Source organism: Falco peregrinus, chromosome 5 (assembly GCF_023634155.1).
Source record: "Falco peregrinus isolate bFalPer1 chromosome 5, bFalPer1.pri, whole genome shotgun sequence".
Classification (NCBI taxonomy): domain Eukaryota; kingdom Metazoa; phylum Chordata; class Aves; order Falconiformes; family Falconidae; genus Falco; species Falco peregrinus.
The window spans coordinates 70,925,243-70,952,443 of record NC_073725.1 but is presented as its reverse complement, the minus strand read 5'-3'; the positions used below and the strand labels follow the sequence as shown (position 1 = coordinate 70,952,443).

Genomic DNA, 27,201 nt, shown 5'->3' with positions numbered 1-27,201 from the left:
ACCAAGGATATCGGCAATTCAGTGTTCACCCATCACTGGCTGCTCCGGGGACTACACACGGAGCAGGTTAGATGTTGTGTTTATTACTAGGAGGAGCAGCTTGGCTACGACTGAGGGCTAAAGCTCAGAGCCAGCCCAATGTAGCGAGGCAGGACGGGGCTGGCGGGTCAGGCGGTGGTCCTGGTCCCAAAGCGGGGCTGTGACGACTCGCCAGGCTCCCGGTCTGCAGAGCTACTGGCGGTTTGTGGCTGGAGGAGGCATCAGAAAGGCAAAGTTCAGTGTTCCTTTTGAATCTCTGCTTTTTCTCTGTCTTTTTTTTCATGTCCTAGAGCCAGGAATGGTTTTTCCCCTTAGCTGCCATGGCGATCTTGCTGAGTTCACCAGCCCTTTCTTCAGAGATGGAGCTTTGATGACACCCACCGATACCCAGCATGTGATGGGCGCTGGGGGGGTTTGAGACCTTCCTCACCGGTGAGCCAGGAGACAGCTGCTCCTGGCAGCCAAAGCCTGGTGAAATCACCCTCATTTTAATTCACTTTATAAGGTGAAAAGCTTTTCCTGCAAGGTGGCGCTTCCAGAGTGATGTCACACGGTTGGGTCAGCCATGTGGTGATGAGGTCATGTTGCAGCTAGAACTCTCCGGAGGAAGGGATCAGAAGTTTGGCTGGCTGGGGGCAAGGAAGCTCATCGTGGAGCATCCCACCTGGATTCCTTGGCTGCAGATCCAGAGAGCCAGGGAGGAGATCTCTGGCGAACTGGCTCCTCATAGATCTTAATCCTTCCTTGTAACAGCCTGGTCTGTTTCCCCTCTTTTCTTCCTCCCTGACTCCTCAGACGCTTCATGTATGAGGTGGGATTTTTGGGCAGCATCCAGCTGGCAGGCTGCTCACCCTCCGCATTCTCCCAGCTCGCAAATCAAAGCTGAGCCCAAGCAAAAGTGCTGGAGCGCCCACCCTCTGACAGCTGAAGGGCTCCCCAGAGCTTCCACCAGAACTCCCGGCTGTGCATCTGCTGGAATTTTCCTGGCTGCCTTCACTGAAGGCATGTGCAGGCAGGTCCCAGCTTGGGATCTGCTGCCCTGTGGTGGCTGGGGATGGCCAGTCTCCCGGCACAGCGGGCAATTCCCAGTATGAGCTTCCCACAGCAGGGATGATGCTCTGGCTGGGTATTTCCCCACACTGGGGCTCCTCACCATGGCATATGACCCACGTTTTTCTTTCCCTGCTCCTTGGAGGTACCTGATCACCTGACTCCAGCCTTCCAGGAGACCAGATGGATATTCACCACCAAACCCCAGCCTGTAGCAGAGCTTTCTTGGCCGGTTCCCAGCCACCATCGCAGCTCAGGCCCTGGGGGAAAGTCTTTTTTGGCTGCTCCTCTCTTGCTGGGGTGGATGCTCCGGTGTGGGAGCAGCGTGCCCGCTGCCCGCAGCTCCCCCCCCACCGCCCTCCCCTGCCGCGGGGACTGATTCCCTCTTCACAGGGATGTGGAGCCTGCTCCCTCTTCACAGGGATGTGGAGCCTGCTCCAGGTTTACAAATTAAATCCATTTATTTCCATTGGAGGTTAGACTAACAGCAGCTTTCATCCTCATCCTTCATCCAAAATTGTCTTGCACTTAAAAAACCATCCAGACTCCTAAAATCCTGTGGTTTTAAGGATTACTTGGGGTCGTCCCTCCCTTGTAGCATCTCCTGAGACTTTCCTTGGTAGAAGGGTGCTGCTCTGCGACGTGCCTAGGTTGTATTTGATCTATTTTCCCCGGTTTTGGAGGAAAAGCTTTATTGGAAAGCTTTTCTGGCAGAAGGATCGGGGCCCTTTGGAGCGTGTCTCAGAGCCTGCACGAAGGCGGGTCCCCGGGCAGAGCTGCTGGGGTGAGGGCCAGCCCCTCCAGCAGGACCCCAGCCCGAAGCAGCGAGTTCCAGCTCCCCACCATGAAACTCGATTCCCCCACTGCGCTGCGGGGCGCGGCCCCTTTAAGGGCAGTGAGGGCGGAAGCGCTGCCCGAGGCTGCAGGGGGCGGGGCTTCTCGCTACTTCCGCCCCATCGTCGTTCTCGCGAGATCCGCCTCTTCCGGCCCAAGCACGGTCCTTTCCGAGGAGACCCGGCCAAGATGGTGAGTGCGGGCGGCGGGGCCGGCGGCTCCCATCCGGCTCCATCCGCCGCGGCGGCGGCTGCCCGGGGCCGGGGGCGCTGCTGCCACCGCGGTCCGGCCCAGCCGCTTCCGTGGGGCCCGGGATCTGGCCTCCTCGGGGCCCTGCCGCGGCGATGGCCGCCCGGGCCGGGCTAGGCCGCAGCGCGGCAGGAGTCGGGGCCCGCGGGCTGGGCCTGGCAGTGGAAAAGAGCGGTGGAGGGGGGGGGGGGGACTCGGTGCCCGCGGCCTCCCCGGGGGTGGGCGGCGCTGACCCCCGCTCCTTCCCGGCTGCAGGCGGAGGTGGAGCAGAAGAAGAAACGAACCTTCCGGAAATTCACCTATAGGGGAGTGGACCTAGACCAGCTCCTCGACATGTCCTAGTAAGCGCTGCTTCTGCGGGGGGGCGCGGGCCCGGCTCCCTTGGCCCCCTCCGGGGGCTCACCGCGGCCCTGGCGGATCACCGGGGCTCTGGGAGCTTGCGCGGCGGTTGGAAGGCCCTGAGCGGGTAACGCAGCCAGCGCGGGGTCCCCGCGCAGCTCCCCCGGGCTGTGCTGCAGGCTCAGGCTCTCTCCGTCCCTTCCAGCGAGCAGCTGATGCAGCTGTACAGCGCCCGCCAGCGCCGGCGGCTCAACCGCGGGCTGCGCCGTAAGCAGCACTCCCTGCTGAAGCGCCTGCGGAAAGCCAAGAAGGAGGCGCCCCCCATGGAGAAGCCAGAGGTGGTGAAGACCCACTTGAGGGACATGATCATCCTCCCCGAGATGGTGGGCAGCATGGTGGGCGTCTACAATGGCAAAACGTTCAACCAGGTGGAGATCAAGGTGAGGCGACCTCCAGTGTCCTCACTGCTGGTGCGAGCTGACCATCCTGAGTGCGTCTGCGTTCACTTTTTTTAACACTTTGCGTGAAAAAACTCCTGCCCTGCGTTTGAGTGGGATGTTGAGACTCCTGCCTGGAGCAGAGCTGGCCTGGAGAGACACCTGAAAGCTCACATAAGTGTCAGGAGGCCTCACGGGGCTTCAGTGCATCTTTGAAATAACGAAATAATGTGGCTGTTGCCAGCTCAGGTGGGGCAGGGACACGCGCAGCCAGCACTCAGCCCTGGCGCCCTGCCCACCAGCACTGGTTTTGTGTGAAACAGATCCATGAGGTTTCCTTGGGACTGGAATAACCTGCGGGGTCGTGTAACCTGATATAGCTGGTGGGATTAAATGGCGTTTTCTGCTTGTAGCTGGCATTAAATCCAGCCCGAAAGCACACCAGAAAGGCTGGGGTGTCCTTCTCCCGGGAGGCATGGGGCTGGCTGGGGGCTCTTGAGGGGCAAGAGGGAGCCCCGCATCCCACTGACCCCCCTGGTTCCGTGTGAAGCCAGCAGCAGCCGTTGCCCACAAGCCCTGGGCACCACCAGAGGAGCCTGGGCACAGCAGTGGTGCCAGGACAGCCGGGGCTCCTGCCAGCGCAGGGCTGTGGGCTGTAACTGCCCCTGACCCTGCGTGGTGGATTGGGCTGTGCCCCCCACCTGGCTCGCTGCCTCCAGCACAAGTCTCTTTCTCTTCCAGCCCGAAATGATTGGTCACTACCTGGGGGAATTCTCCATCACCTACAAGCCGGTGAAGCATGGCCGGCCTGGTATCGGAGCCACACACTCATCCAGGTTCATTCCTCTGAAGTAACCGAGCGCTGTGGGGAGCCTTTTCCACGTGTAAATAAAGAAAATTGTCCCAGCTGTGTCTCGCGGTTCACAGGGCTGTGGGCTTGCGGCGGGGTGGGCCAGGGCACAGCTGAGCAGTTCCTCATTCTGTCATGATCTCATATTTTCCTGAAGATTTCTGGGGGGGGTTTGGGTGCTCAGCACGTGTAGGAAATGCTTCAAGTGGGTGACTGGAATCCCTTGCCCATTGCTGCATGGGGGGAGTGGCGCTTCCATTGATTTAATTTTTTTGTGGTGTTTCAAGCACTGCTCAGCTCTCCCCAGGAAGCACGTGCTGCATGATGTACCATGGAAGTAAAGTGAATTGAGGGGTGGGTTCTGGGGGCTTTGGAACTGGCTGCCAAGGATGCAGAGATCCCAAAATTATTTTCTCATCTGAAATGTGGGATTCTAGTTTTAAATGTTTGGTGTCTGATGGGTCAGAGCAGTGGGGGATTGCTTGGCCTGAGGGAGGAAAGTTTTTCCATGGCTCCTGGGGAGAAGCTGCTCTTAAGGACAAAGTGGTGGACCCTGGCCAGATGATCCCGGCTGGATGATCCAGTCTGTCCCAGCAGCTGCCCCAGGGCCTGGGCCAAGCCGGAGGAAACACTGCTGGGAGCTGTGGTGAGCGCCAAGGGGACAGGGACGGCGGTGTGAGGTATAGCCATGTCCCCAGCCCCTGGCCCGGTGAGGAGCGTTGGTATGGCCATGTGGCACGCAGCCGTCACTGTCCCTGCTGTTGCTGGCACACTTGGCTCTGCTTTCCCTCCCCAGTGGCCTCAGTGCGACAGCAGTGCTCACCCTGCCCAGCATGTCCCCAGTGCCACAGTGATGGGCACTGGCATGAGCTGTGCTGGGAAAACCTGCTAACCTTCAGGTGGGCAGTGACACAGGCGCGTGGCCAGAGGTTGTGACAAATGTGCCAGTGGCCTCATCCTGGTTTTACCGGGACTGAACAGCCGTGCCTTTGTCCTGCGAGGCCTGGGCATGAGGAACCACTGTGCTTGGCACTGGCACTGGGCACTGGCTGCATCTGCCCAGGGACAGCGGGGGCTGTGCCAGGGGCTCAGCGGCTGGCTTTGGCTCATCTCTGTCCCTGCAGTTGGCGGGTGACTTTGGCTCGTCCTTGCGGGGTCTTGGGGGCTGGCGCCAGCCCTTCCCACTGATGCTGGGGCCATTTGTCCTTTAGGGAAGGGCTCATGTCACCAGGCTCTGCATCCCTTTTGTTCAAGCAATGTCACCTTGACCATCCTCGGGCAGCTCCCGCTGGTCGGGGGGGACGAGGCTGGGGTCCCTCCGTCAGGTGGAAGACAGATGCCCACCTCAGCCCTGTCCTGTGTCCCTGGGGAGCTGCTGGGAAGGCCGGGACACCTCAGCCAGGAGGTGGGTGACAGTGGCCTTGGAGTGTACGTGGCAAAGGTCACAGCTGGGGGGAGGGGGGGGAAGGTTTGGCCCCGGGATAGGGGTACAGGGCAGATCCTGCAGCCCCTGGTGCTTTGGGGGGACTGGAAAAGGGGGGAGGTGGGGCTGGAGAGCTGTGGGGCCTTCACCTCCCCCAGCCCTGCTACCAGCACGGGGGGTGCGTAAGGGCTCCATCTCCCCCAGCCCCAGTACCGGCCCAGGGGGCTCCATCTCCCCCAGCTCCGGTACCAGCCTGGGGGGGCTCCATCTCCCCTGGTACTGGCCCAGGGGGGGCACGGGGGCTCCATCTCCCCCAGCCCCAGTACCGGCTCGGGGGGGCATGGGGGCTTCATCTCCCCCAGCCCCAGTACCGGCCCAGGGGGGTCCATCTCCCCCAGCTCCGGTACCAGCCTGGGGGGGCTCCATCTCCCCTGGTACCGGCCCAGGCGGGGCACGGGGGCTCCATCTCCCCCAGCACCAGTACTGGCCCGGGAGGCTCCATCTCCCCCAGCCCCGGTATCGGCCCGGGGGGGCTCGGGGGCTCCATCTCCCCTCGTACCGGCCCGGGGGGGCACAGGGGCTTCATCTCCCCCGGTACCGGCGCGGGGGCTCCCGCCCTCTGACGGCGGCGGCGCCGCTGGAAAATCCCGGCCGGGAGCCGGGGGGGGGCGGGGGCGGGATGCGGCTGCTCGGGGCCGCGCCTCGCCCAGCTCCGCTGCGCCGCCGCCGCTGCCGGGGATGAGGTACGGCCGCACCTGCCCCCTCCGGGCTCCCTCGGGCTCCCCCCTGCCCCCCCGAGCCCCCCGAGGGTCCCAGCGGCTCCGGCCGCTGCAGCCGCCTGGGATGGGGGGGACCGCGCCGGGTGGGGGGTGTCTGAGCGGAGGGGTGCGGGGGTCCCTCGCAGGTTGGGGGGGCTCCGGGTGCGCTGCTGGACTGCGGCGGGGTGGGGTGGATGCGGTTGGGGGCGCCCCGATTTGCCTGTGCGTGTCCCCCCCGCGGGGGAGGATGCCCCCGGCCCTGGCTGCGCGGAACCTGCCGTCATGCGGCGGGCGCTGCTCCTTCCCGGGGGTCGGGGGTGTCCGGGGGGGGCGCAGCATTTAGCTCCCATGTCCCGCCGGGACAAAGGCCGGACAATGCCGGGGATCCGCCGGGCTGGGGCGGGGGGGCAGCACAGACCTTCCATCCTCATCCCATCCCCACCCCACCCCCCATCTTGGGGACAGGGCGGGGGGGGCAGCTGTCCCCGCGGCTGGGGGTCCCCCGTTGGGGTGGCAGCATGGCCCCCGCCCCGGCCCGATGGTCGCCCCCCCGCACAACCCCCTCCTCGGTGCAGGGCTGGTCCAAGAGGCTGGGGCTGGGTCCCCAACCCACAGCCCCAAACCCACCCCCCACCCTGCCCCCCCCAACCCGCCCCTCAACAATCTCGGCCTTTAAACCTCAAGCCCACCGCGGGGTAGGGGTTCCCATGGGTCCCAGTGTGGGGGCCCTGGGCAGGGGTGTCCCCAGCCCCCCCTGGGTGCGGGGTGCCAGGCACCAGTAGTGACATTCCTGCCCCCCAACCCCAGTGCCAGCTCTCATGGCATGGGGAAGGTTGGGGGGGGGGTTGGCCCCAGGGGTCCCTGCATGGGGGTATGTCTGCTGGGGTGTGGGTCACCCCACTGCCCCCCCCCCCCGGACCCTGCCTGGGCTCCACATTTGTCCAAAGGCAGTGACGTGCGTGTGCATGCGTGTGCGTGCAGCATACGTGCGTGTGTGCACGCGTGTGGGGGAGCAGCTGCTGCACGGGGGCGTTGGGGGGGCCGTCGGTACTGCGGGGGGTCGGCTGCTGCACGTGGAGGGGGGAGCAGACCCCATGTGCCAGCATCCCTGTGTGTGCCCCCACGGATGACCCTACATGTGCCCCCATGTATGACCTTGGCATGTGCCGGTGCTGCCTGGGAGTCGGGGGGGTGGGGTGGAAGAGGGTCGTGTTTGCGGGGCCAGCCTGGTGCTCCCTGGGGTGGGTTTGCTGCGCTTGGGGGTCCCCAAGGCCACCACGTGCTGGCGGGTCGATCAGCGGGAGCTGGTGACAACATGCTGTTTGTTTAACGTCCCTGAGGGGCTCTGGGAGCCGCAGCCGGTCGGGGGGCTCAGATGTGGCTTCTGTCACAGGCGGCTGCGCTGGGCGGCTGCTGCAGTGCTGGGACCGTGGACCACCCCATCCCTGTCCCCATCCCTGTCCTCGGTCAGGTGGCAGGGAGCCGAGGGGTGCAGGGAGTGTGGGGCACACGGGGTGCAGTGCTCCACCGGCCCTGTCTCGCTCCGCCAGGCCCAGGGGGCTCCGGCCAAGGCGGCACCGTGCGGTGCGGTGCAGCATGGTGCAGAAGGCTGATGCAGCAGGTTGGCCAGTGCAGGGGAGGGCAGGGCAGTGCGGTGAGCGGTGTGTGCCATGGGCAGCGCCGTGCGGTGGGCAGCTTGGTGAGCGGTGGGCGCGGTGGGCAGCATGGTGAGTGGTGTGGTGGGTGCAGTGAGCAGTGGGTGCAGTGGGCAGCATGGTGAGCAGGGGGTGCGATGGGCAGTGGGTGCAGTGGGCAGCATGGTGAGCAGGGGGTGCGATGGGCAGTGGGTGTGGTGGGCAGTGGGTGCAGTGGGCAGCATGGTGAGCAGGGGGTGCGATGGGCAGTGGGTGTGGTGGGCAGTGGGTGCAGTGGGCAGCATGGTGAGCAGGGGGTGCGATGGGCAGTGGGTGCGGTGGGCAGTGGGTGCAGTGGGCAGCATGGTGAGCAGGGGGTGCGATGGGCAGTGGGTGTGGTGGGCAGCATGGTGAGCAGGGGGTGCGATGGGCAGTGGGTGTGGTGGGCAGTGGGTGCAGTGGGCAGCATGGTGAGCAGTGGGTGCGGTGGGCAGTGGGTGCAGTGGGCAGCATGGTGAGCAGGGGGTGCGATGGGCAGTGGGTGTGGTGGGCAGTGGGTGCAGTGGGCAGCATGGTGAGCAGTGGGTGCGGTGGGCAGTGGGTGCAGTGGGCAGCATGGTGAGCAGGGGGTGCGATGGGCAGTGGGTGCGGTGGGCAGCGCAGATGCTGCTTCTCCACCTGCTGCAGCATCACCTGCCCTGCCAGGACCTGGCTGGCTGGATCCAGGCCCCACCAGTGGCCTCAGCCAGTTCTGGGGTGCCCTGAGCAGGGAGGGGCAGCTGTTGGGTGTTGGGGTGCCAGGTCCCCAGGGCCCTGAGCCATTGCACCCCCCCGGGGCGTGCACACAGCAGCCCCAGCCCCCTCTGAGATGCCCACACCGCCCAGTCTCCAGCAGCCCATGGAGGGCCACCGGGTCCCATGGGACAGTGACCATCACAGTGCCAGAGCATGCAGGAGCATAGCTGCAGCCCTGGCCCCCCCTCCCTGATTCCTGCAGCCCTGGGCCCCCCCTTTCCCGTTGAGTCTAGACGCTTTGCAAATGCAGGTGCCGCCAGGCCAGCCCCTCCCTGCAGGCTGCAGAGCCCCAGCGCTGCTGTGCTTGGCTGTCCCTGCCCGGGGAGCCGGGGGTCCACAGCTCAGACCCCCACCCTGTCAACCCCCAGCCCCTCCCCCCCATGCTTCCCCAGGCAGGGCAGGAGAGTGGCAGGAGCCGGGGCAAGGCTGGTGGTGTGGGGTGCCCCAGCTTTGTGGCTGCACCAGCAGCCCCCCTGGAGCTGGGGGGGTCCCAGAGACTGGCCAGTATCCCACCAAGGGGCTGCAGCAGCCCCCAGGCTCTTCCAGCTGCTGTTTGGCTCAGTAGCATCCCACTCCCTGCAAACCAAAGCAGTCACCATGGAGGGGGGGGGGTCCCGGGGGGAGGGGGGAACAGCTTTGTGCCTCAGTTTCCCCACGCCGTGCAATGGGGCTGGTGCCATGTCCTGCCTGGGGTGTCTGTAGCCGAATGTCCCAGCCTGTCCTGACCTGCTGCAGGATGACACAGCACCAGGGGGGGCTGGCCAGAGCACCCTGGCATCGTGCAGGGCGGGGGCACCCCATGGGCAGCTCCGGGGGAGGGGGCTCAAGCAGCACCCACCCCCAGTGGAGCCAGGTTGGAGCCCTGACTCTGAACAGTTCAGTCGGCGCTGAGAGGTTTGGGGTACGGGGGGGTGGGTTGGGAATGTGTTCCCCTGTAGCTGCAGGAGACCCCGACTTTTGTTCTCCCCCCACGGTGTCCCGCAGTGTTGAGCCCCCCCATGTTTGGTGGGTGCTGGGGAAGGGCCATGGACCCGCCTGCGCTGCCCCATCTGCTGTCACCGTAGCAATGGGATGCTGTGCTCAGCCCACATCCTGCATCCCTTATCTAGCATCCGTCCTCCTGCATCCCTCATCCCACATCCATCCTCCTGCATCCTGCATCTCTCATCCTACATCCCTCATCCCTCCTCCTGCATCCCACATCCCACATTCCTCATTCCTCATCCCACATCTCTCCTCCTGCATCCTGCATCCCTCCTCCTGTATCCCGCATCTGTCATCCTCATCCCGCATCCATCCCCCTGCATCCCTCACCCATCCTCCCACATCCTCCCTCCTGCATCCCTCATTGTCCACCCTGCATCCCAGATCCGCAGCCTGCATCCTGATCCGGCAGCCCCCATCCCAACCCCCCCCAGCCCTTCCACCACCTCCCACCCCTTGCACCCCAGCCCCATGCCCACCCCTCCTGAGTATTATTCTCTCCTGGGGGGGTTATTTGCTGCCTTGGCAGCGGTGAGAAGCGAATTCGTGAGGTCTTTGTCTCCCTCCAGAAGCGTGGCTGGCCCCAGCATGGGGAGGGGGAGGCACACCCCGCAGCAGCACCCAAAGTGGGGGGGTCCCCAAGCCGATGTGGGGTGCAGGGACAAGGGAGCGGTTTAGGGTGGGAGCCGGGATGGCTCCTGGGGTGGGAAGGACATCGGTGGGGCCTTGGGGAGGGGGCTGGGTCCCACCGCTGCCTTGGGGCTGAGGGGGGACGGAGCCCCCTCAAAGGTGTCCCAGGGTGTTGGCGAGCTGCTGCAGGGAGGCTTTGGGGGGGGGCAGGGACACTGACAGCGCCAGGGATCGATCCTGCCACTGCCCCGGGCAGCCGCTGTCCCTGACCCTGCTGCAGCAGGGGGGCATGGGTCCCATCCTGCCCCAGCACCGCGGGTGATGTGGGGAAGGGTGAGCAGGTGGCTGCAGTGGGGTAAGGGGAGAAGGGGACCCCCTCCCCTCTCCACTGTGCACCCCCCCCGTGTGTGCACACCCCTTGCACGCACACTCGTGCACACACGTGGCACTGACGAAGGCGACGTGGGGCCGTTGTGCTCTCACCCACCAGCCTGGCCCACGGGGGTGGTGACGAGGGGTCCCTGTCCCCCCCCCCATTGCCCAAGTGTGCTGGTGCCGCATGTGCCCCCCCGGCAGGTGCGAGGGGTGGCCATGGGCACTGCGGCAAGGAGGAGGTTTGGGGAGCTGGGGCTGGCTGGGGGGGGGACAGGGGGGCTGGGGGTGTGTGGAGGGCAGAGTGGGGCTGGGGGTGCTGCGGGGGGGGATGGGGCTGGCCTTGCTGGTGGGGGGGAGCGAAGCGGGAGATGGTTCTGAGAAGGAGAAGACAAAAGAGAGACAAAGGGGGAAGGGAGCGGAGGGCTGAGCTGCTGCAGAGGATGGAAATCAGGCAGGGGCTGGCAGGGGGCTGGGGGGGCCGGGGCTGCCTGCCTGTGGGGCGATGGGGCCGGGCACCCTCCTTGTGCCTCCTTGTGCCTCCTGGGAGGCTCTGGGGGGGCACCAGCTCTTGCCAGGGCAGCCTGCCTCCTCCCTGGGTGTGCGGGGGTGTGCGGGTGGTGGGGGTCCCCTGGGCTGCATTGTGGGGTGCTGAGGGGGGCTCGCGAGAGTGCTGTGGGGCACCTTGGGGTGCTGCCCACCTGTACCCCCACCCAGGCGCTGGAGGAGGTGAAGATGTCTGGCTCCATCGCCTCGTACGACCAGCTGGTGCGGCAGGTGGAGGCACTGAAGAAGGAGAACAGCCACCTCCGGCGGGAGCTGGAGGACAACTCCAACCACCTCTCCAAGCTGGAGAATGAGACCTCGGACATGAAGGTGAGAACAAGCCCCGGGAGGGCGGGGGGGTAGGGGGCACACTGACCCCACATCTTTCCTGACGGCTCCATCCCTGTTTTAGGAGGTCCTGAAGCACCTCCAGGGCAAGCTGGAGCAGGAGGCACGGGTCATGGTGTCCTCGGGGCAAACGGAGGTCCTGGACCAGCTGAAAGGTGGGTGCCCGGGCAGGGTGGGGAGGAGGGGGTGTCCCCACTAAGGTGGGTGCCCAAGCAGGGTGGGGAGGAGGGGGGGTCCCCACTAAGCCCACTCTCATGCCACTGTCCCCATCCCCAGCCCTGCAGATGGACATCACCAGCCTCTACAACCTCAAATTCCCGGCGGAGGTGGCCTGCGCTGGGCGCAGTGACAAGGACAGCCTGCTGCCACCCGTGTCCCACCGGGATGGCACTGGGGACCTGGGCAGAGCCACCCTCCGGATGCTGGAGGAGCTCGACCGGGAGAGGTGATGGCTGTGGGGGGGATGCATGGGGCCGGGAGGGTCGGGGGCTGCGCTGACGGGGCTCCCCCCGCCTCCCCAGGTGCTTTCTGCTGGGGGAGATTGAGAAGGAGGAGAAGGAGAAGGTGTGGTACTACGCGCAGCTGCAGAGCCTGGCCACGCGCCTGGACGAGCTGCCGCACGTGGAGACGGTGAGTGGGGGGCAGCCCAGCACCCCCCTGCCCAGGCCTCGGGGTGCAGGCAGGACCCTGCCCGCCTCATGCTGCCCCCTCCCCCCCCCGGCCCCCCTCAGTTCTCCATGCAGATGGATCTGATCCGGCAGCAGCTGCAGTTCGAGGCCCAGCACATCCGCTCACTGATGGAGGAGCGCTTCGGCACGGCGGATGAGATGGTGCAGCGGGCGCAGGTCAGGGTGGGGGAGCCATCCCTCCCCTTCCTCCCGTTGTGCACCCCGGGGGGACTCCCGCTGCCCCATCCCAACCGGCTCAACCCCACACGCCCTTGCACCCAGCTCCATGCAGCCTCACACCCAGCTCTGTGCACCCAGTCCCATGCACCCTCGTGCTCAGCACCATGCAACCTTGCACCAAGGGCTGTGCAACTGTGCATGGAGGGCTGTGCACGCTCACAGCCAGCTCTTCGCACTCTCACACCCAGCTCCTTGTGTCTGTCCATCACATGCAGCTCCTTGCACCCTCGCACGCTTGCAGCAGCTCCTTGCAGCCTTGCACCAGCTTCTTGTGTCCATCCCATGCAGCTCCTTGCAGCCTTGCACCAGCTCCTTGCACACTTGCACCAACTCATGTCCATCACACGCAGCTCCTTGCACCCTCACACCCAGCTCCTTGCACGCTCACAGCCTTGCACCAGCTCCTTGCACCCAGCTCCATGCAACGCTTATGCACCCACCCCCAGCCCCACGCACCCTGGTGCATTGCCCCCGGCTGCCCCAGCCCCGTGCACCCTCATGCCTGGCTCTGGGGGTGCTGGGGGTCCTGGGGAGGTGGGGGGGTGTGTCCCAGCCCCCAGCCCTCATGGACACCTGCTTTGCCCCCCCCAGATCCGGGCATCCCGGCTGGAGCAGATCGACAAAGAGCTGATGGAGGCGCAGGACAAGGTGCAGCAGCCGGAGCCGCAGGTAGCAGGGATGGGGCCAGGGGCCACCACCGGGCCCTGCCCCCAGCCCCCGCGGAGCGCTGGAGCCTGGGGAGGGCGGCGGGGCCAGGCCAGCCCCCCGCATGTTCCCTGCGCTGTCCCCATCTCCCGCTGGCGGCACAGCCAGGGCTTTGTGTGGCTCGGGCACCGTGAAATGGGCAGTTGCCATGGAGACGAGAAGTAGGCCATGGAGCGCAGCGGGCGGGCGGGCGATGGTGGCTCCGCAGCATCTGCCAGAGCCGCCGGGGCGGCCACCCCACTATTGCCACGGCACTGCCAGCATCTCTGGGCCCTCCATAATCCCATGGCTGCTCCATTGTCCCCAGCTGCTCCATCATCCTCAGCCCCTCCATCACCCATGGCCCCTCCGTCATCCTCAGCCCCTCCATCACCCACGGCCCCTCCGTCATCCTCAGCCCCTCCATCACCCACGGCCCCTCCATCACCCACAGCCCCTCCATCACCCACAGCCCCTCCATCACCCCCAGCCCTCCATCATCCCCAGCCTCTCCATCACCCACAGCCCTCCATCACTCATAGCCCCTTCATCAATACCAGCTCTCCATCACCCACGGCTCCTCAATCACTCCCAGCCCTCCATCACCCACAGCCCCTCCGTCACCCACGGCTCCTCCATCACCTCCAGCTCTCCATCACCCCCAGCTCCCTCATCACCCCAGCCTCCCCACATCCCCTCCGATGCCAACCCATGCAAACAGCTCCGTGGGCTCAGCTGTAGCACACTCCATGCTGCCTGCCCCACTCGCCTCACCCACACTCTTCCTTTCCTGAGCCTACTGCTGTGGCAGCACCACCCCCACCCCCCGGTGCCAATCAGCCCCAATCCCAGCTTAAAATACAGCCCTGGCATTGATGAAAGCAACAATTGCAACAGCTGCCAAACTGAGTGGCACCAGTGGGTTCCTGAAATGCCGGGAGGGGGCTGGGCACTGGGACGAGGGTGGATGCATTGCAACCTGCCCCTCATCTGCCCCCTCCTCTGCAGCTTTGCGGGAAGGCACTGGGCATGGAGGGGGATGGCAGCCTGGACCCCCCAACCCACCCCGAGGAGGGGGGCAGCAGCAAGGTGAGGGGCAGCCGTGCCAGAGCCTGTCTGGGGTGGCAGGGGTTTGGGGGGGTGGGGGTGGCTGTGTGTAACCCTGAGTCCCCCTCCTGCAGGTGGAGGTGGTCTTCTGGCTCCTGTCCATGCTGGCCACACGTGACAAAGACGACATGTCCCGCACACTGCTGGCCATGTCCAGCTCGCAGGAGAGCTGCTTGGCCATGCGCAAGTCAGGCTGCCTGCCCCTGCTCATCCAGATCCTGCACGACTCAGACGGCGAGCCGGGCCCCCCCGAGAGCCCCACTGGCGCCAAGGACGCCCGCATGCGTGCCAACGCCGCCCTCCACAACATCGTCTTCTCCCAGCCTGACGAGGGCCAGGCCAAGAAGGAGATGCGGGTGCTGCACGTGCTGGAGCAGATCCGCTCCTACTCGGAGACCTGCTGGGACTGGCTGCAGATGCAGAGCAGGGATGGAGAAAAAGACCCCGAGGGCAGCGCGGGTACGGGGGCAAGTGGGGTGCCAGCCCGTGCGTACACCCGTGCGTGGCTGCCATTGGACCTGATCTCAAAGGTCTTTTCTGACCCTTTTCCAACCTACATGGTTCTATTGGCAGTGCACGCGGCTGTGAGCATCCGCATGTGCTAGAGGTGGGGGGCAATAGGGGAGACTGTCGGTGCTGGACCCTGGGGCTGACCCCCCCTTCTCCCCACAGTGCCAGTGCCCATCGAGCCCCAGATCTGCCAGGCCACCTGTGCCATCATGAAGCTCTCCTTCGATGAGGAGTACCGGCGGGCCATGAACGAGCTGGGTGAGCACCGGGCTGGGGGCTCCATCCCTTTGGCTCCGCAGCCATCCCTGCCCACCCTCCTCCTGGTGCTGCAGCAGCAGTGCTGGGGAGGGTGTGCCGGGGGTGGGGGGGTATCCCTTTCCCAAGTGACCCCCCATCCTGCCCCACAGGTGGGCTGCAGGCAGTGGCCGAGCTGCTGCAGGTGGACTACGAGATGCACAAGATGACAAGCGACCCCCTCAATTTGGCACTGCGGCGCTACGCGGGGATGGCTCTCACCAACCTCACCTTCGGCGATGTGGTCAACAAGGTTGGGGGGGGCGGCGGAGAGGGGGGTGTAGCAGCACCAAGCAGGGGTCACGGCATCACCCTCACCATCCTCATCCTCCCCACAGGCAACGCTGTGCTCCCGCCGGGGCTGCATGAAGGCCATCGTGGCTCAGCTGGGCTCCGACAGTGAGGAGCTGCACCAGGTTGGTGCTGGCAGTGTGGGGGGCTCCCCCGGGAAAGTGGATGGTCCCCACACACACCCACCCCGCTCTGCCCTCCCAGGTGGTCTCCAGCATCCTGAGGAACCTCTCCTGGAGAGCTGACATCAACAGCAAGAAGGTGCTGCGTGAGGTGGGCAGTGTGACTGGGCTGACACGGTGCGCGCTGCACGCTGGCAAGGTGAGCACCGGAGCGGGTGGCAGCAGTTGCCAGGGCAGCCGGACGGGGGGTGATGGGTGCGTATGTGTGTGTCCCCGGGACAGGAGTCCACGTTGAAGAGCGTCCTGAGCGCGCTGTGGAACCTGTCCGCGCACAGCACAGAGAACAAAGCTGCCATCTGCGGGGTGGAGGGAGCCCTGGGCTTCCTGGTGAGCACCCTCACCTACAAGTGCCAGAGCAACTCGCTGGCCATCATCGAGAGCGGCGGTGGCATCCTCAGGAATGTCTCCAGCCTCATCGCCACGCGGGAGGACTACAGGTGAGGGTTGCCATGGGGTGGGGACGGTGGCGTGGAGGGGGGTCAGGGACCGTCCTGATGGCCAGGTATCCCCCCCATCCTGCAGGCAGGTACTCCGGGACCACAACTGCCTGCAGACGCTGCTGCAGCACCTGCGCTCGCACAGCCTCACCATCGTCAGCAATGCCTGTGGCACCCTCTGGAACCTGTCTGCCCGTAGCCCCCATGACCAGGAGCTGCTCTGGGACCTGGGGGCGGTCAGCATGCTGCGCAACCTCATCCACTCCAAGCACAAGATGATCGCCATGGGCAGTGCGGCTGCGCTCCGCAACCTCCTCACCAACCGGCCCCCCAAGTACAAGGACACGGCCGTCGTCTCGCCAGGTTCCTGCATGCCCTCGCTCTACATGCGCAAGCAGAAGGCGCTGGAGGCTGAGCTGGATGCCAAGCACTTGGCCGAGACCTTCGACACCATGGAGAAGCAGAGCCTGAAAAGCCAGAGCGTGAAGAAGCCGACGCGGCACATGGAGAGCCTGGTGAAGGACTACGCCTCTGACTCTGGCTGCTTCGATGATGATGAGGTGCCCAACATCTCCACCGGCGTGGAGACGGCCAGTGCCTCTGTCCTCTCCATGTTCCTCAACTCCTCCTTCCTCCAGGGGCAGGCGCTGCCCCGGGCGCTGGCGCAGAGGCGATGCCCGGAGCCAGAGAAGGACGTCAGCGGCAAGCCAGTGGAGCCCAAGAAGCCGGCGCTGCCGGAGGATGACGTCTCACTGGCTGCTGAGAAGTTGGCCAACAAGATCTCCAGCACGGTGGCCAAGATCGACAAGCTGGTGGAGGACATCTCTACCATGCACACGTCCTCAGATGACAGCTTCAGCCTCAGCTCGGAGGACCACTGCCTGGACTGGCAGTACGGCCCCGAGGAGGTGCACGAGGCACGCGCCCAGTCCTGCTCACCGTGCCGCCTCTCGGACACCAGTGGCTTTGCCAAGCGGGAGAGCCTGAGCCGGGCACACACGCTGCTGCGGCTGAAGACCGCCTACACCAGCCTGTCCAATGACAGCCTCAACAGCGGCAGCACCAGCGACGGCTACTGCACCAAGGAGCACATGAAGCCCTGCACCAGGGCCGCCTTCCTTGACTATCGGGACGAGCTGCAGCGGTACCAGAAGCGGCCGAGCCGGCTCGACCTCAAGAGCATCCTGGGTGGCAAGCCAGAGCGGGTCGAACCCCCCACGCTCAAGGGCAGAGACCCGGCTGAGCCGGACAAGCTGGAGCAGCGAGACCTGCCCGAACGGGCCAAGAAGACGGTGACATTCCCCAGCCCCAGGGCACTGGAGAAGGAGCCTGAGTGGAAGAAGGAGGCGGGCAGCAAGCTCTCCCCTGACCCCCAGGTCCACACCATCAAACTCTCCCCGTCCTACCAGCACGTCCCCCTGCTCGAGACCCTGGCCAAGAGTGGCGCGGCTGCCAGCGCTGGCCACCACCCCTCCCTCCTGGGCAGAAAGCAAGCCTGGCTCCCCCCGGCGCTGCTGCAGACGGCTGAGACCTTGAGCAAGATCCCAGAGAAACTGCCTGCCCACCCGCCAGCCACAGTGGAGCAGGAGTCGGTGCAGAAGTACTCAGTGGAGGACACCCCAATCTGCTTCTCCCGGTGCAGCTCCCTCTCCTCTCTCTCCTCGGCAGACAACGTGCTGGATGGGCAGAGCCACAGTGAGAACGACCTGGACAGTGACTCCTCCCTGGAGATCCTGGAGATGGAGGAAGGCGATGTGGAAGGTGAGGATGGGAGGCAGGAGAAGGAGAAGGCAGGGGATGCAGATCCGGTCACACTGGTGGGGATTTCCCAGCCCATCTCCATCCCCTTCCCGAAGCGCGACAAGATCTTCCTGCGCGAGTCATCACCATCACGCCAGGAGGACCTCACGCCCTCCAGCTCCTCGGAGAACTACATCCAGGAGACGCCACTGGTGATGAGCCGCTGCAGCTCCGTCAGCTCTCTGGGCAGCTTTGAGAGCCCCTCCATCGCCAGCTCCATCCAGAGCGACCCTTGCAGTGAGATGATCAGCGGTACCATCAGTCCCAGCGAGCTGCCTGACAGCCCTGGGCAGACAATGCCGCCCAGCCGCAGCAAAACGCCCCTGTTCGAGCTGGGCTGCCAACCAGAGAAGGAGACCAGCCAGTTCAACATCCAGTGGGAGAATAACGTCAAGAAGTTCATGGAGATCACCGACTTCAAGGAACGCTTCCAGCTGCCCCAGGACCTGGACTCCATGGTCTATTTCACAGTGGAGAAACCCAACGAGAACTTCTCCTGTGCCTCCAGCCTGAGCGCCCTGCCCCTCCACGAGCACTATGTGCAGAAGGACGTGGAGCTCAAGCTGATGCCCACCTTCCCGGAGAAGAACAATCTGAATTTCGTGGCTCATGAGAAGCGGGAGGAGCGGCTGGAGGAGCGGTACCTGGAGGGGAGCCGGAAGCGAGCCGAGCGCCCCGAGCCCCCATCTGATGACGACATCGAGATCCTGAAGGAGTGCATCAGCTCCGCCATGCCCTCCCGCTTCCGCAAAGTGAAAACCTCCCTGCTCTCTGGCCAGGTCCTGCACCCCCAGACGAAGAAGCCGGTGCACGTCCCTGTCTACATGCTGGTGCCAGCCCACACGCACCCCAGCGTCCCCAAGCACCTTCGCGCCACCGCCCGCGACCTCTTCAAGGACGATGACTCCTTTACTGACTCAGCCGACGGGACCCCCGTCAACTTCTCCAGCGCTGCCTCACTGAGCGATGAGACCCTGCGCTACCCGGCTGCCGAGGAGGCTGAGCGCCCCCGCAGCCCGGGGACGGGGCACCCGGCAGGGGTCCTGCCTGAGGGGCACCGTGAGGTGGGCAGCACCAGCACCGTCACGGCCAGGAGAGCCGTCTCCGGCAGCTCAGCACCCGCCCGGCTGAGCTCAGCCTGCAAGGGAAAAGCTGGATCGAGCCGTGGGCAAGGTGGGGAGGGCAAGTGGGGCCAGAACCTGCCGAAGAGCGGAGCCAGCCTGGAGCTGGAGGTGGGGAGGAGCAGTGGTCCCCCCGGGAGGAAGGATGCTCCCCGGGAGGATGGGGTGGCCTTCCAGTCACTGTGCCACACCACGCCAACGGAGGAAGCTGTGTACTGCTTCTACGAGCAGGACTCGGACGAGCTGCCTGAGGTGGGCAGGGAGGTGTCCCAGCCCGGCCGGGCGCCCAGGCAGGAGCGCTGGGGCGGCTCCATTCTCCGGAGGGAGCCTGAGCCCGGTCCCCAGCCAGCCAAGGTGAAGCCACAGAACAACCTCATCGCTGACGAGACACCACCATGCTACTCTCTCAGCTCCTCCATGAGCTCCCTGAGTGATGCCAACCTCTCTGACGGAGAGGAGCGGGGCCAGCCCTGTGTCAAAGCCCCCCGGCTGTGGTCAGCCACAGCAGCCGGGCAGGCCCAGGGGGGCTCCCCCAGCTCCCCCAGCCTCAATTCGGAGGATGACCTGCTGCAGAAGTGCATTGGCTCAGCCATGCCCAAGCGCCGGCGGCCCTCAGCTCGCCGGAGGATGGTGGAGCGCAAGCAGAAGCCACTGGGCACTGGCGGGAGGGAGCGGAAGGGGGAGGGGAGGCATCGCCCTGCTGAGGACGTCGGCTCTGACCGGGGCTCGGACCTGGACAGTGTGGAGTGGCAAGCCATCCAGGAGGGTGCCAACTCCATTGTCACCTGGCTGCACCAGGCTGCTGCCTCCCTCTCGCGGGAGCCTTCCTCCGAGTCCGACTCCATCCTCTCCTTCATGTCGGGGCTCTCGGTTGGGTCCACCCTGCAGCTCTCCCTGGGCAGGCAGGAGAAGAAACGGGCCAGCAGCGCGGCCAGCCGGGATGCGGCGAGGAGGGAGCACAGCAAGAGCCGCCCAGAGAAGAAGGACGCGCCGGGTGCCCGTCCCACCAGCCGCGGTGGCACCAGGGTAGAGCGCAGCCCAGCACCCACCAAGCCAGTCCCCAACCTGCCTGTGGTCTTCCGTGGCAGGACTGTCATCTACATGCCCAGCCTGGCCAAGGACACCCCCAGCCCGCGGGCCACCCCGAAGAAAAGCCCCATGGCGAAGCCCGAGGCACCACCAGCCAAGAACCTCTCGCTGAGCCAGCAGCGCTCGCGGAGCCTGCACCGGCTGGGCAAGCCCCCCGAAACCAGTGACTTGGCACTGCCCAAGAGGAGCACCACGCCGCCCGCCCGCATTGGCAAGAGACCCCCCTCCTCAGGCTCCTCCCGCACCTCCACCCCCTCCCAGCACGCCCCTAAGAAGCTGCCGTCACCCTCCCAGCTCGCCAAGCAGGGTCCCCCAGCCGCAGGCAAGGTGGGCGGCTCGTCGTCCCCACAGGGAGCCCCAGCCAAAGTGCCGGCCCCCAAGTCCCCGGCCCCCAAGCAGTCCAAGACACAGAAGTCACCCGTCCGCATCCCCTTCATGCAGAAGCCCAGCAGGAAGGTGCTGCCGGGCCGGGGGGCCATGCCAGTGCTGGAGGAGCAGGCAGATGGTGGCAAGGCACGGGGCGCGGGGCCGGGAGGTCCAGGGGGCAGCCGGCTCAACCTGGTGCGGATGTCATCTACCCGTTCCAGCGGGAGCGACTCGGACCGCTCCGGCTTCTTGCGCCAGCTCACCTTCATCAAAGAATCCTCCAGCCTGCTGCTGCGGCACCGCACCGAGCTCTCCATGGCGCAGCCGGACGCCTCGCTGCCTCGCCGTGCCTCCCCGCAGCGCAGCCGTGCTGTCCTCCCAGCCGTCTTCCTCTGCTCCTCCCGCTGTGAGGAGCTGAAGGCGGCCAAGCCGGGGTCCCCCAGCCCGCGGCCCCTCGTCCCCAGAGCCCAGCCCGGCGGCAAAGTCCCCACTGGGGTCAAGCCACCGCGGAGGACCAGCTCCGAGAGCCCATCCCGGCTGCCGGTGAAGACCAGCATCCCCATGCCCGAGCCCTTCAAGAGGTACTCATCCTCGCCCAACATCAGCGTGGCACGGAGGACAGGCAGCCCTTCCTCCGTCCTCTCTGCCCACTCCGAGGCGTCGGCACAGCGTCGGCAGACTGAGGCAGTAGCTGGCGGGCAGCCGGCAAAGCCACCAGTGGTGGTGATGAAGGGCACTTGGCGGAGGATTCGGGATGAAGACATCCCCCACATCCTTAAGAGCACGCTGCCCTCCTCTGCCCTGCCGCTGGCAGGTGCCGGTGAGGAGGAGAACCCCAGCACCCCCAGCCCCAGGAAGACCAGCGATGCCGTGGTGCAGACCGAGGACTTCTCCACCACCAAGACCAACTCCAGCACTTCTCCCACACTGGAGACACGCGAGGGGCCCCCACACAGCCGTGCCACCTGCGATGGTGAAGCTCTGGCCCCCACCAAGGCCGCCTTGCCCATCTCCTTCGGCCACGAGGCGCCCGCTGGGACCTTCCCCGCCAGCCGACATGGCTCCCCGAGCAGAGCTGCCCGTGTCACCCCCTTCAACTACGTCCCCAGCCCCATGGCAGTGACAGTGGTGGCCGACAAGGCGGTGGAGAAAATCCAAGCTTGAGCAGCTGCCGCAGAGGAAACGCTGGCAAGGGTCCCATGACACCCCTTGCCCCGCAGGAGCTAGCCAGGACTGTGCTGGGGGCGGACAGCGATGTGGGACAGCGGGGGACTGGCGAGTCACCCCAACCCGCTGCCTGCCCCAGCTGGGGTCTTGCTGTGCCGGAGCATTGCAGTTCCCAGTGCAGAGGACTGGGCAGAGCTGGGGGGACACGCTGGGCACTGGGGCCAGGGCTGATGCCCCAACCTGGGGTCTCGGTGGCCACCTCCTCCTGCTGATGGACATCCCGGGACAAGCCCAGGTGGGGGCCATGTTCCCATGTCCCCCCATCCTGCTCATCTGCCTTGGGCAGAGGCTGAACCAGGGCCTAATCCTGCACACCGGGAAGATGCTGCGCCCCGACGCCAGGTCTCCGCCGCATGCTTCAGCTCGTTGCAGCACCAACACCCGGCTCTGCCAGCAATCACAGCTCATTTATTAACGGGGGGGGGGAAAGGAACGCACGGCTGGATCCACGCAGGGAGAGGCTTTGTGGGGGGGAGAGCACGTGGCCATGGGGAGACAGGGGTCAGGACTCCCCAGCTGTGCTGCTGGAGGTGCCTAATTAAGGTGCACAGCTGATTGCTAATGGGCAACCTGCAGCCATAGTGCTTGCAGAGGTTCAAGGTGGCATCGGGAGGAGCCAGGCGGCAGGAGTCCCAGCGGGCTCGGGTCAGGGGGGCTGCTCACAGGGTCGTGTCACCAGGCTAGGGCGCTGTGTTGGGAGGGGATGGGGTGCTGAGCCGGCACCAGGGTGCCCAACCCTCAGGGAAGGGTCTGGGGCCCCTCACTCCCATCTGCAGCCCCCTCAGCTTCCCACCCCTGGGGTGGAAGAGCCCCATCCCGGCTCGCAGCCAGGATCCCGGCATGTCCCCACAGGCCGTGGACACGAGTCCACCCAGGACTGGACTGCGCCCACGAGCACGGGGGCTCCCGGCCCCAAAGCACGGGGGACACCCCCGCTCCTGCTGCCAGCCGGCCCCGGGGCCGGGATGGGGTGTGCAGGAAGGGTCTCAGCCCCAGGGATGGGGCAGGCTGCAGAGGGACCCCCTGGTCCAGGTGCTCCCTGACCCCTTGGGTATCTCCCACCCTACAGCTTGCAATGGGGTGACCTGTGGGCCTGTGGGCTGGGGGAGCGTAGCGAGGGGCTCTGGGGGGTTGCACCAGAGCCATGGGAGTACGCACGGAGGCCAGGAAGACACTAGAGCTGTGGGGGGACACACACGATGTCCCCAGGGACGTGCACCAGGGTCATGGGGACAAAGTCCCTGGGGGCAGCACGTGTCCCCACTCCTGCGTGCCATGACCATGTGCATGACCAGGAGAGCCAGCAGTGCCCCCCACTCCCGCCCGCCACCACCACCACTCCATGTGTGCCCCCTCCTGCACGGACAATCCTGCGGGTTTTGCCGGGCCCCCCTCCCCCATCGCTGTATGTATGTACCAAGGATGTTATTTGACTGGGACTCTGGACAGTATTAAGAATTAAAAGCCAACCTGTGTAAATAGGAACGGGTGGTCTGTCTGTCCCATGCGCTGGGGCCTGGGGGGAGCCGCAGCCCCCCCGCAGCGTTTTCCGGATCCATTTCTTGTGCTTCACAGCCGAGGTGGCAACCGGTGGCTTGAAAGGGTCGGTGAGGTCCTGGCTGGTGAAGGACAACACACCGGCCACCGCCGCCCGCTTCCCACACACCAAGGGGCCACCAGAGTCACCCTGGGTGGGGGTGACAGTGGGGTGTGGACCCCAGCCAGGGGCCAGGAACCACCCCCACACCCCCCCGATGCTTGGTGGCGCATCTTGCCTCTCTGCTCGGGGTGAGCATCCTCCCTGGGGTCCCCCACACCCAAGAACGGTGGCTCAGGGTGGGCAGAGCTTTGCAGCCGGTTGCCCCCCTTGCAAAGCCCTTTGCCCCCCATCCAGCTCCTCCTCACCTTGGAGGGTGCTGAGCCCCGACAGTGCCCCTGGAAACAGATCATGGTGGGGCTGATGCCGCCGTCCCAGAAGCGGCTGTTGTTGCACATCTGCGTGTCCAGCACCGTGACCTCCAGCTCCTGCAGCGTGGGCGAGAGCCCCCGGCGCCCCCGGCGCCCCCAGCCTGCCAAGCTGCAGGCTGCCCCCCCCACCGGCTCCTGGCCCAGCAGCCCGATGACCCGCCGTGTCCTGCTCAGTGCCACCTTCCCCTCCAGCTGCAGACAGGGTGGTGGGCAGCATTAGACCCCCTGCCACGGCTGGGGCTGGCAGGTAGCACCCTGCTGCCGTGGGGGGGTGGCTGAGGGGGAACACCAAACCAGCACAGCACCTGCAGGAGCTGGGGGATGTCACCAAGCTGCGAAAGCGCTTGGAGGTGACAAGAGGAAATGTCACTCAGCAGCTTGGAGGTGACAAGAGGAAATGTCACTCAGCACCGGCATGGCACAGACCCCACCTGCCCCCTCACCGGCTGCCCTCGTGGCACTGCCAAGGGTCTCGCTGCTCCAGCCCCATGGCAAACCCTGCCCTGCGGCCGGTGCAAGCCCCACCTGGAGAAGGAGAAGGTCGTTCTCCATTGTCTGTCGGTCATAGCCAGGGTGGGGACAGGCCATCCGGATGGGGAAGGTCTGCGTGTCCACCCCCAGCTCCTGCAGCCTGTGCAGCCCCACCACCACCGTGCCGCTGGCCCTCATCCTGCCCCACAGTGAGAGCCAGTGTTGGTGGGAGCCCAGTGCTGGCCACAGCCCAGTGCTGGCCGTGTGTACCCCACCGAGACACCCCACCGCACCAGGCAGGATGCGGCCACTCCAGACTCACGGCTGAGGGAAGCAGTGGGCGGCCGTCAGCACCCACCGCTTGTGCAGCAGCGCACCCCCACAGGCATGAACCCCCCCGAACTGGATGGACACCATGTAGGGCCTGGAGTGGGGTCTGGCTTCGTGTCCCCCAATAACCGATGGCTGCAGCCAGCCCTGCGCTGCGGGGGAAAGGACAGCCTGTCCCGGTGTCCAGCTGCCACCCATCGGCTGCCCCATCAAGAGGGAAAGGGCTGGGGGTCCCCAGCACGTCCCAGCCCCCCCAGCAGCCCCATCCCTGTCAGCCAGCAATACCACGACCCTGCCAGTCGCCCCCAACCCACCGCCCCGGTGCTCACCCAGCCCAGCCAAAGAGAGGACCACCAGCAGCAGCAGCAGCCCCCCAGGGCTGCCCCTCACCCCCATCCCTCTGCCGAAGTGACACGATGCTGCTGCACTCCACACCGGCAGCAGAGGAGGCCCCACATCACGTGTGAAAGGGGAGCACGGACCACCCCCAAGGGGGGCAGGAAGGGGAAGAGGCACCCACAGGGTGACGGCTGCAGGGGTGCGAAACCACCTGCAGCAACGCCAGTGCTCCCCGGGGTCTGGCTTCGATTTCAGCCCCCGTGGGGGCGTGCAGACAGCAGGGCGCATCTTCAGTTCTCCCAGAAGGGTTTTAGTGAGATTTGTGACAATCCCCAGCACTGGGGTGACCCATTGCCACCACCTTTATTAGCACTACAGGACAACTCTGCTCCTGCCACCATCACTGCAGGGCCATCGGCCCCCGGGACCCCAAAGAGGCTGCAAAACCACCCCCCAGACCCCAAGGAGGCTGCAATATGGGACGCTGGCCCCTGAACAGGCTGTAAAACCGGGCTGCGGACCCCAGAGAGGCTGCAAAACTGCCCCCCAGCCACCCTGGGTCCCTCAGCTCTTTGCTTTGGGGACTGGGGCTGGCCTGGCCCGGCTGGTGGCCGAGTGGGACGTTCGCAGGCTGTGCACGAGCCTGTCAAAGAAGAACTCGGTCTGGTACTCCAGCTCCAGGAGGTGCTGCAGGAAGCCGGGCACCTGGTCTTTCTTCACGCCCACGTAGACGGGGATCACCTTGGTGCCATGGCAGTGGATGATGTGATACAGGTTCCACTGGGAAACACGATGGCACCACGGGTCGCCCAGTGACTTGGCGGAGAGGAGAAGGATGGCCACTCGGCTGGCCTCGATGACCTTGATAGCAGTCAGGACGACGGATGTCCCGGCTACTTGGTCTTGGTGCTCTGTGTAGCCCCGAAAACCCTCTTTCTTCAAGCGTTCCGAGATGCGGGAGGCGATGTGGTCATCCTCAGGGCAGTACCAGATGGAAAAGTCATAGGTGAAGCTGTGGCGCAAGGGTGCAAAGGACATGCCACCCACGGGGGATCAAGTTCACAGGCAGCAGGGACCAAGGGCGGCAGCCGAGCCTTTCCTCCTGCACCAGGAACGTGCTGCCGTGCCAGCCAGCTCTACCCCGGCCATGGGCAGCAGATCACACCGCTCCCCAGGGAAAGGTCAGGCTGCCAAGGTGGCACAGCCCCTCCGACACGCCAGCGAGGTGCCGGCAAGGCGTGGCAACGCCAGATCCTCCCGTAAACCAAACCCTAGTGGCTCTACCCCCGATTCAGGCAGGCAAAACCGCAACTGCTGGAGTCCCGAGGAAACTCCGGCACCTGTGTAGAGGGATCTCGAGCACTAAGGCCGCCGGGCTCAGAAAGCTTTCTGCTTCATTTCCGAAATGCCGCGCTCCAAGGCCATTCCCGCCTGCCGCAGCTCCTCGCACTGCTCCCGCAGCCGCTCCTGGGATTCCTGCAGCCGCTGGTTCATCTCCACGTAGGAACGGCTCTGCCAGTAGAGCTGCTCCCTCTCGTCCACAGCGGGGCTGGGGGAGCCTGGCAGGGGGCAGGGCAGGGGGGGCTCAACCTGGGGCTGGGGGAGCCCCCCACCCACCCTGCCCTCTCAGCTCACCTGGGGGTGGTGGAGACCCCAGCCCACCCTGCTCTCTCTGCTCACCTGGGGAGGGGCCGTGGTCCCGGCAGGGCTCCGTGGGGAGGAGGAAGATGGGGTCGCCTGGGTGGGTGCCCTGCACGTCAGCCAGGATCTGCTCCACGCTGGGGGGCTCAGGGCGGGTGGGCAGCACCCGCTTGGCCTTGGAGCTCATCACGGGGTGGCCTCATGCATGGGGGCTGGGGGGGCAGGGGATAAGTGGCCTGCGCTGCCCCCACCCCAACCAACAGAGAGACAGACTGACCGACACCCCCCCCCCTCCCTCATGCTGCCCTTCGGACAGACACACAGACCCCCCTGCCCCCCCCCCCAACAGGCAGGCAGATCCCCTGCTGCCCCTTGCCTGTCCCGATCGACCTCCTGCCACCTGCTGCAGGGTGGACAGACCCCCTCCCCACCCGCTAGGACAGACAGACACTGCCCATCCCAGGACAGACTGACCCTCACCCTCCCTGGACAGGTGGAGAGCGACCTCCCATCTCTTGCCCACCCCAGGACAGACAGATAGAGCTCCCCGGGGACAGACAGAGGCCCCCCCAGCCTTGCCCCACTCCCCCCTCAGGACACACAGATGGGGCCTCCCGCCTACCCACCCCAGGACAGACAGACATGCCCCCCCCAACAAGACAGACCTCTGCCCCTGGGACAGACAGACAGACACCCCCCCGCTTTTGCCCATCCCAGGACAGACAGACCCCCAGCCTCCCCCAGACAGAGGCCCCCACTTGCCTGCCCCAAGACAGACAGACACACACACCTCCAGTATGGAGGGACAGATCACACACACACCCCGCCCACCCCAGGACAGACAGACAGAGGCCCCCCCCTTGTCCACCCCAGGACAGACAGGAGCCCCCCGCCCCGGCATGGACAGACAGAGCCGCCCCCTCCCTTGCCCCCACCCCCACCCCCCAGGACAGACAGACAGACAGACGGACACCCCCCTTGCACCCCCCAGGACAGACAGACGCCCCCCGGACAGACAGGACCCACCCCAGGATGGGCAGATGCCCCCCCCCCCGCGACGCTCCCCCGCCACGTCCCCTCGCCCACCGGCCCGCGCCGCGCTTCCGCCACGCCCCCTACGTCACGCCCCCCTACGTCACGCCCACCCC

At 65.7% G+C, this 27,201-nt stretch overlaps 4 protein-coding genes across 11 annotated transcripts; 2 read left to right on the top strand and 2 right to left on the bottom strand.

Moving 5' to 3' along the window:
- Window positions 1-1,997: 1,997 nt before the first annotated feature.
- RPS15 (ribosomal protein S15) lies at window positions 1,998-3,854 on the top strand. The gene is made up of 4 exons (XM_055804893.1): window positions 1,998-2,115; window positions 2,428-2,513; window positions 2,717-2,951; window positions 3,690-3,854. Exons 1-4 carry the CDS (start codon window positions 2,113-2,115, stop codon window positions 3,801-3,803), a joined length of 438 nt encoding a protein of 145 aa, XP_055660868.1. The 5' UTR covers window positions 1,998-2,112; the 3' UTR covers window positions 3,804-3,854.
- Window positions 3,855-5,868: 2,014 nt separating this feature from the next.
- Window positions 5,869-21,550, top strand: APC2 (APC regulator of WNT signaling pathway 2). Of its 3 annotated transcripts, none has more exons than XM_055804753.1 (15): window positions 5,869-5,964; window positions 11,112-11,270; window positions 11,353-11,443; window positions 11,565-11,733; window positions 11,810-11,918; window positions 12,020-12,133; window positions 12,788-12,844; window positions 13,889-13,969; window positions 14,062-14,446; window positions 14,660-14,755; window positions 14,905-15,044; window positions 15,130-15,207; window positions 15,287-15,403; window positions 15,487-15,701; window positions 15,787-21,550. In XM_055804753.1, the coding sequence occupies exons 2-15, from the start codon at window positions 11,130-11,132 to the stop codon at window positions 21,239-21,241; spliced, it is 7,248 nt and encodes a 2,415-aa protein (XP_055660728.1). In that variant the 5' UTR covers window positions 5,869-5,964; window positions 11,112-11,129; the 3' UTR covers window positions 21,242-21,550. The 3 variants fall into 3 exon arrangements, with proteins under 3 accessions (XP_055660728.1, XP_055660727.1, XP_055660729.1); XM_055804752.1 differs by having other exon boundaries at window positions 12,788-12,865; XM_055804754.1 differs by lacking the exon at window positions 12,020-12,133 and having other exon boundaries at window positions 12,788-12,865.
- Window positions 21,551-21,690: 140 nt separating this feature from the next.
- Window positions 21,691-24,700, bottom strand: GZMM (granzyme M). Of its 4 annotated transcripts, none has more exons than XM_027796276.2 (6): window positions 24,403-24,700; window positions 24,066-24,225; window positions 23,798-23,942; window positions 23,210-23,464; window positions 22,775-22,898; window positions 21,691-21,992 (listed from the first exon to the last, which is right to left on the bottom strand). In XM_027796276.2, exons 1-6 carry the CDS (start codon window positions 24,698-24,700, stop codon window positions 21,985-21,987), a joined length of 990 nt encoding a protein of 329 aa, XP_027652077.1. In that variant the 3' UTR covers window positions 21,691-21,984. The 4 variants fall into 4 exon arrangements, with proteins under 4 accessions (XP_027652077.1, XP_055660809.1, XP_027652076.2 ...); XM_055804834.1 differs by having other exon boundaries at window positions 22,775-22,958; window positions 24,403-24,577; XM_027796275.2 differs by having other exon boundaries at window positions 22,775-22,991; window positions 24,403-24,561.
- An 18-nt stretch (window positions 24,701-24,718) lies between these two features.
- C5H19orf25 (chromosome 5 C19orf25 homolog) lies at window positions 24,719-27,193 on the bottom strand. Of its 3 annotated transcripts, none has more exons than XM_055804885.1 (3): window positions 27,140-27,193; window positions 26,048-26,265; window positions 24,719-25,971 (listed from the first exon to the last, which is right to left on the bottom strand). In XM_055804885.1, exons 2-3 carry the CDS (start codon window positions 26,238-26,240, stop codon window positions 25,790-25,792), a joined length of 375 nt encoding a protein of 124 aa, XP_055660860.1. In that variant the 5' UTR covers window positions 26,241-26,265; window positions 27,140-27,193; the 3' UTR covers window positions 24,719-25,789. The 3 variants fall into 3 exon arrangements, with proteins under 3 accessions (XP_055660860.1, XP_055660859.1, XP_055660861.1); XM_055804884.1 differs by having other exon boundaries at window positions 27,080-27,160; XM_055804886.1 differs by having other exon boundaries at window positions 26,093-26,265; window positions 27,080-27,160.
- Between the last annotated feature and the right edge of the window lie 8 nt (window positions 27,194-27,201).